Source organism: Barbus barbus (assembly GCF_936440315.1).
Source record: "Barbus barbus genome assembly, chromosome: 38".
Classification (NCBI taxonomy): Eukaryota; Metazoa; Chordata; class Actinopteri; order Cypriniformes; family Cyprinidae; genus Barbus; species Barbus barbus.
In genome coordinates this window covers 11720954-11729155 of record NC_136716.1, presented here as the reverse complement: position 1 = coordinate 11729155, position 8202 = coordinate 11720954, and the positions used below count along the sequence as shown (strand labels likewise).

General features: G+C 38.5%; 1 protein-coding gene across 1 annotated transcript in view; it reads right to left on the bottom strand.

Moving 5' to 3' along the window:
- Nucleotides 1-615: 615 nt before the first annotated feature.
- Nucleotides 616-8202, bottom strand: part of LOC306857725 (protein shisa-9A-like) — a 37951-nt gene continuing 30364 nt past the window's right edge. The window contains exon 4 of the mRNA XM_079397837.1: nt 616-2556. Coding sequence (XP_079253963.1) covers nt 2153-2556 — 404 coding nt within the window. The 3' untranslated portion in view covers nt 616-2152. The remainder of the gene's footprint in view (nt 2557-8202) is intronic.

Below are 8202 nucleotides of genomic sequence, written 5' to 3'. Positions count from 1 at the left end.
ACATAACAATACTGTACATCCTACACATAGAGCCAGATAAGCATATACAGTATGTTTTCTGTAGAATAATATATTTTTCTTTCCAGTTAAAGCCATGGACATATGCAAGGCTCAGCCTGAGACCCCAGCAAACAAATGCAATCGACCACCCGCTCTCTTAATACTTTGTGCCTGTATGCCGAGCAGGCCGGTGCTGATTCGGTTAACTAGGTCACTCGCACCCGCAATCTTAATTCGCCAAGCAGAACTTAGATTTCTGGCAGCTCAACAAGGCCCCCACAGAAACGGGCTCATTCAATCGCTGGCTGTTTCCAGGCACCTGTTCAGAGGTGAATGCGTGCAGCTGAGTATTGGATTAGCTGACTTATTCTTGCTCAAAGTACCTGAATCAAATCAATCAGAGCCCTTTCCTTCCCTGCTCCTCATCTGGGACTTCCTCAGAATTGCAGCAGATGAAAGACTTGCCTGCCTGTTCCCTGCCTATAACAAAACACCACAACGGCCTTTGATGGACCTCAGAATTTGGCAAGAGAGAGTGTGTTATGGGATGTTTAAATGCTTTTCAGTGTATAGTTATACTCTATACTTCATTTATTCACATGCTTCTCTTTATTTCAGCTTTAATGCATGATGGAGAAGAATGAAAACATAAAACCAACATGAATAAATCTGCAAAGGTGCTATTATATTTCATGATGCACGAACAAGCAGTTATGGAACTGCTTACTGCTAATGCACACTACATACAACAAAATAAGCGTGGAATAGATAGACATTTTAACAGGCAGTGAGGCTGACAGGATCTGTCCTAGACTAGAGTTATTCCACATGATCTGGTTCCTCTGCAATCAGATGGAAGGGCAGGAGCGGGTCAAGTTCTTTGGGTTGATATTTCCAGGTTTACGCATTGCTGAATTAACTCAATTGGATACAACAAAGTTCATCGACCTGTTTACGAAAACCTCACAATGCAACATCCTGTTAGCATCAAAGACAGCAATGGAAGGAGAAAAATAAAGATGAAGAGAATGAGGAAAGAAAAAGCTTTATTCCAGTTTAAAGTACATCTTTATCTCCAGAACTACCACTCCATTAGATAATGATGTTGCAACAGAAATATTTTCTCTCAAATACAGAAAATAAAGAAATATATTTAAATAAATAATGCAAAACACAACTTCAACCAGCTACTTCTTTGCACAATGTACTGTATAATTTGCATACATATACTGGCAATGGTGTAAATATAGCCTACTTTATGGTCTTTTTTCATCATAAGTCGCAGCTGTTTTCGGGGGTAAATCAATAAATAAATAAAATGTACCTTCCGCACAACACATTTGTAAAAATGCAAAAAACCTTACAGTACATGTGGCAGCAGATACACCTACTGATGACATTTTGACAAATATTTCAACATGCTCGTATGCGTTTGAGAGTACACGTAAAAAAGTAATGCCGAATGTACGCAAAAAGAGACCAAACACGTATTTCCAAAGACACAAGTTGTGCCCAAGCTTCCATGTTCTTTAACAGTGTTGCTCATGGCATGGCAATGCTACCTTCGCATTAAATATTCAGTACATGTGACCACCGCTGCTAATACTCCATATTTTAACTCATATCAGTTGTTTAGTTGCTTGACCGTGGTGCTTTATAATGACAAAACGAAAGGCACAGCCTCAGACCCAGTGTCTTTTACGCTGTCATCATCAAATCAATGTCGCATCCAACAAAAATTCTGTATATTATTTCAGATAAGAGCATCACCCACTGTTTCATACTCCACGCCAGCCCTTTAATATCTGGGATCGATAATGAAGTATGTTTCATTTCTGTAATGTCTCATCTCTCCATAGCTGTCTCTTTTGTACACGTTTATTAGATCTTATTGCTATTGATCTGAAACTTTTCGTGTGCCAATTCTTTACATCTGTTTCCTTTTACCTTTTCATTGACGGAATACAAACACATCATTGTTACAGTGGATATAAATAGTGGTGAACATTTCCAAGTATCCCTGGCCTGACTGCCAGCTGACTTAACAAGCTCACCCCTGTTGTGCCTCCTGTTCACTAGGGGCAGAGTGTGGAGAGTCCTCTCATGACGATAATCACTTTTGGCTCTCTTGCCTCAAAACATATTCAGCCTCTTACACAGTCACCTCTGTCTTACTGTTGGTTACAAAGTAGGGTTGCGTGGGTAGGTAATGATGGCTGCGGGCAGTGTGTAGCTTATTAAGCTGCACCATCGTGCACATCTTCCTAGGGCCGTAGGTCTTGTGTCGGCCCGCAGTCTCTGCAGCCTCCCAGCTCCTCAGCATGCCGGGGTTTGCGATGGTATTGGAGCTGTAGGCCATTGCGGGATGGGCCACGTTGGGTTTAATGCTCTTGGGCTTCTGTCCATTTTGCTTGAGGCACGGGACCTCTGTGACGTAGGAAGCTGTTGGCTCCACGTGCTCCATTCTGACTGGATGAAGTGGCAGGCTTCCCTTAGCCGCCAACTCGACCAAGTGGCGGTGTTGCTTGTTGAGGAATTCACCGTTGGCTTTGGCCGCTGATAGCAAGATAGAGAGGAAGAGTGAAGAAATAAATTTGCTTTTAAATAAAAGAGGTTCATTTATACTCTATGCAGACCAAAAAATTGATTAATTGAAATTATGCTGCAAAAATTGTAATGCACTGCTAGCTGGTTGTCCTGCATCTTCAACAAACAAGCTACAGGTAGTCCAAATTGCAGCGGCTAGAGTCCTTACCAGGTCAAGAAAATATGTGCAAGAGGGCTGAATTTAAATGTCTTAAAGATAAATGACAGGTCTCTTGTGAGATTTTGAAGAACTGTCTGAATGAATATCAAAGGGCTGTCAAATGAGCTTTTTCTGCCATTATTTCCAGAAACTTTGATTATTCTAGAGTACTTTTTTCTACTGTAAATGCTGTGCTCCAACCTGTTGCCACCCCATCACTCATTCCTTCTGCTGATATATGTGAAGCATTCTTAAATTGTTTTATTGGTAAGGTCGCTGGAATTAGATCTCAAATTTTATCTGCTAGCAATGATCTGATCATTCCGGTCGATCCTATTAATCAGTTGACAAGTTTTTTGCCTACTTCTCTGCAGCAGCTTAAAGATATAATTGCCCATATAAAGCCTACCAGGTCTCCAGGCTATATCATTCCTTCTTCTTTGTTTAAGAAGGTTTTTGACACTATTGGTCCAAGTATTCTGTCTATTTTAAATAGTAGTCTGTCATCTGGTGTTGTTACGGCTAGTTTTAAGCATGCTGTTATTCAGCCCCTTCTTAAAAAAAACGGTTTAGATCCCTTGGTCCCACTTTATATTAGGTGGCCTTAACTACTGTGTACTTATATTTAAATTAATCATTTGGCACAATGCACTTATTGTGTACATACATGTGTTTACATTGTAGTTATATTTAATATGTATATATATATATATATATATATATATATATATATGTAATTACATCTGTAATTAATTTCTGTAATTACATTTATAATTATTTAGAATTACACTGCTGACCCATCCCTTACACCTTAACCCTCCCTTAAACCTACCCATACTACCAAACCTGTCCCTAACCTTACCCATATCCCACCTCAATAGCAGCAAAAGTGATTTGCAATACAATATGACCACAATAAGTACATTGTACTTATTTTTTGATGCAAGTACATAGTAGTTAAGGCCACTTAATATAAAGTGTGACCAGTAATTTTCGCCCTATTTCGAAGCTGCCTTTCATATCTAAGGTATTGGAAAAAAATTGTGTTGGAGCAGTTAATTTTTTTTTTTTAAAGAGGAATAATATCTTAGATAGATTCCAGTCTGGTTTTAGAGCTGGCCACAGTACGGAGTCTGCTCTTTTGAGGGTCTCCAATGACATCTTAAGAGGCGTTGACTCTAGGAGTTGTGTTGTTTTACTTCTGTTAGATCTTACTGCAGCATTTGATACAGTTGATCACGATATACTTATTGCTCGTCTCAAGAATCATGTTGGTGTTCAGGACTTAGCCCAAAAATAGTTCTCCTCTTATTTGAAGAATAGGACTTTTTCAGTCAGTTTAGGTGATTACTCTTCTTCTACTGCTCCTCTTGTCTGTGGGGTTCCTCAGGGCTCTATTCTGGGACCAATTTTATTTTCTCTGTATATGTTGCCACTGAGTTTTATTTTTGAAAAATTTGGGATTCATTATCATTTGTATGCGGATGATTCACAAATTTATTTACCATTGAAACAGGACCATAAAAGTGCTTTGCAGTCTCTGCATGAATGTCTGACAGATAAGTGGTTGGCAAATAATTTTCTTCAATTGAATGAAGATAAGACAGAGATGATTTTATTTGGTAATAAGGGTTATGTTAATGATGTCTATGACAGCCTGGGGCAGTTTCCTGGGAAGAAACTGTCCTGTGTAAAAAACCTTAGTGTCATCTTTGACTCTGAGCTTAAATTTGACCGACAAATTAATGCTGTTGTTAAAAATAGCTTCAAGGTCAATATCTAAGTTGAAGTCCATCCTCTCTTTTGAAGATATGGAGAAGGTTGTTCGTGTTTTTGTGCAATCTCGTTTGGACTATTGTAATGTGTTGTATCTGGGTTTGAATAAGCTCTCTCTCTCTTGTTTGCAGCTTGTTCAGAACTCAGCTGCCAGACTTTTAACAGGTACAAAGGAGAGAGAGCATATTACTCCTGCGTTAATCAAACTGCATTGGTTACCTGTACGATACAGAATTCATTACAAAGTGTTGTTGTATGTTTTCAAGGCTGTGCATGGTCTATCACCTGACTATGTTACTGATTTAATTAGTGTCTGTCAATCCAGCAGATCGCTGTGCTCAAATGACCAACTACTCCTAATGGTTCCGCGATCTCGCCTAAAATGTAGAGGTGATCGTGCTTTCTCTGTGGCAGCTCCTATAGGCTCTGGAATGCCCTTCCTCTGTCTATAGTTGCAATCAGAACTCGCAGTTTTCTCTACAAAGCTGAAACAATGGCTGAAATCTTGAAAGTGAAGTGACATACTCAGAATTCATGCTCTGCATTTAACCCATCCAAAGTGCACACACACACCGTGAACACACACCGGGAGCAGATCAAATCTTTCAAATCTTTACAGCAATGTGAACATTGAGTACATACCTCATGCTGGTTTAGATTACATTTTATTTCTGAATGCAGGTTGATTTACATTTGATGTTTGTGACTTTGTAAAAAGTTGCATATGGGCTCAGGTATGACAATATGTACAACATATACACACACAGTTATCTGTATATATGTTTATTTGTACTCATTTTGTTTCTTGTGATGATTGTGATGATGTTTATTATTTGGTTGTTTTGATTTTATGTAAAAGCCTAACCAGGGACGAGGGCTGCAAACTAGCTTTATGCTATATGCCCTATGTACACGGCATCGGTTGTCTGTGTGTAACAATGCTTAGTGTATTGTCCCTGTTAAATAAACAAACAAATAAATAAATATTAGATCTTCTCCAACTTTGGGTGTTTTTCAGAGTGCGCTTAAAACTCATTTGTTTTTTCTAGCCTTTGACAATGCTTTATAGATGCGTATGTTATTTGTTGGTATTATTATTATTTTAAATTTTTTTTTAACTACTATTACTTTTCATTTAGTTTTTAGATTATTTGTTTTTTCTTTTATCTTTCTATGTACAGCACTTTGGTTCCAGTCATGAGTTTGAGTTGAGTTGAGTTGAGGTACAGCTTCTTTCACATTTGGCTCCCAAACTCTGGAATAGCCTTCCTGATAAAGTTCGGGGTTCAGACACACTCTAATCTAGATTAAAGACACATCTCTTTAGCCAAGCATTCACATAATGCATTTTATAATCTTGTATTGCAGTTATATCTGATCAAAGCACAACATTATTCTTTAACAACATTATTATTATTCTAAGCTATTGTGATGTCAGTGAAGTCATGGCAATTATGATAAAGAGTCATATCATAATTGTTAATTATGTATTAATAATAAATACTTTTTGTTTTGTTTTATGTCTTTAGTTAGTATTTGTTAGATTTTTATATTTTTTCTACTAATTCAAATAAAAAATTAATATTTAAAAATAAACAACATAAAAAATACAGTATGACCCATTTAAATCTTAAACTTATTAAATCTTGAAAAATTAAATATATTATTTATGACATGACATTAAAATTGTAATTTAAACGGAAGTACATTACATTTACATTTAGTCATTTAGCAGATACCTTAATCCAAAGTGATTTACAAATGCGGACAATGGAAGCAAAATCAACAAAAGAGGAATGATATGCAAGTGGTATAACAAGTCTCAGTTAGCTTAACGCAGTTCATGTAGCAAGGTTTTTTTTATTTTAAATTATATAATAAATAAAAAGAAAACAGATAGAATATAAAAAGAATAGAGTATTTTAGAGAATAGAGTTTTTTTTTAAAGAAAACAAGCAGTTAGTAAAGTTAGTAAAGCAGTTTTTTTTTTAAGAATAGAATTAGAATAGAGAGTGCTGGTATTAGATGGTCAAATAAAGATGGAAGAGATGTGTTTTTTAGCCAATTCTTGACGATGGCTAAGGACTCAGTTTGAGTTGGGCAGGTCATTCCACCAGGAGAGAACATTTAAATTAAAAGTCTGTGAAAGTGATTTTGTGCCTCTTTGGGATGGCACAATAAAGCAACGTTCACTTGCAGAACACTAGCTTCTAGAGGGCACATAAGTCTGAAGTAGTGAATTTAGCTAAAAGGGAGCAGAGCCAGTGGTGGTTTTGTAGGCAAGCATAAGTGCCTTGAATTTTATGCGAGCAGCTATTGGTAGCCAATACAAATTGATAAAAACAGATGTGTGACGTGCATTCATTTCGGCTCATTAAAAATGTATCTTGCTGCCGCGTTCTGGATTAATCGTAAAGCTTTGAACTGAGAACTTAGAACTGGCTGGAAGACCTGCCAAGAGAGCATTGCAATAGTCCAGCGTGGACAGAACAAGAGCTTGAACAAGGAGTTGTGAAGCATGTTCTGAAAGAAAGGGCCTGATCTTCTTTATGTTGAATAAAGCAAATATGCAGGACTGGGCAGTTTTAGCAGTGTGGTCTGAGAAAGTCAGCTGATCCAAGATGGTTTCTGATGGTTTCTGGCTGTTTTTGAAGGCGTTATGGTTGATGTGCCTAAATGGATGGTGAAATTGTGATTAAATGATGGGTTTGATGGAACCACAAGCAACTCTGTCTTGGCAAGGTTGAGTTGAAGGTGATGGTGCTTCATACAGCAAGAAATGTCAGTAAGACAAGCTGAGATGTGAAGTAGCAAGAAGAACTTTTTTTTCATACTGTGGCGAAAATATTATCTGATTATCTGTCATTTGTTGATTGGATAGTCAAATTTAAGAAAGTTTTTACTAATATAGTACATAGATTATATAGAAAATATAGTAGGTGTCCTGTTTCAATGAAAGAATTATGACATTTTGATGACAAATTATGAGCTTAAAAAAGTTGTATCCATGCTGAAATGTGTCTTTTCTTCCTCAGTTCCTGTTTGTCCTTATTTGGGTTTTCCTGTTCTAGTTAAGTTCATCATCATTTATTCCTTTCACCTGTTTTGCATTAATCATCTTGTTAACTCCTTTGTTCCATTTCCTTTTTAAGTCCTCAGTTCTGTCCTTTTCTTTGTTTATGTGCGGTGATGCTACTTCGGTCTCCTCACCGTTTGTTCTTTTATTTCTACAACCACAATCCGTAACAGAAATTCAGACCAAACTGAAAGTTGGAGTCAGCGGCGATGGAGTTTGCCGCCCACCTCCTCACCCTTATCCGGCGCGATCTCCCCTTCGTGGAGTACGCCGGGGAATTCTGCAGGCTCGCCGCGGTGACGGAGCTGCACGACGTGGCCATCCTCCACTTGTTCCGGCTTGGGGCCTGTTACCACCACCCCATGGACCTCCCAGACCACCGGATTGTGTTGGACAGAAGGGATCTTCAGGTGTCTGGGAAGGTTCCGGGCCCCGAGTCGGAACCAACCCGCCGTCCGCGGCTTTCCCGAGTCTGCCACCCGTGACTCTCTCAAGCACGCTGCCGTTGGCGGCCAACCCGAGCCCGCCGTCAGAGGATATGGCAAGCCCACCGTCAGAGCATATGGCAAGTCCGCCTGCTCCTCGCAAGTGCCCTCCTGTGCCT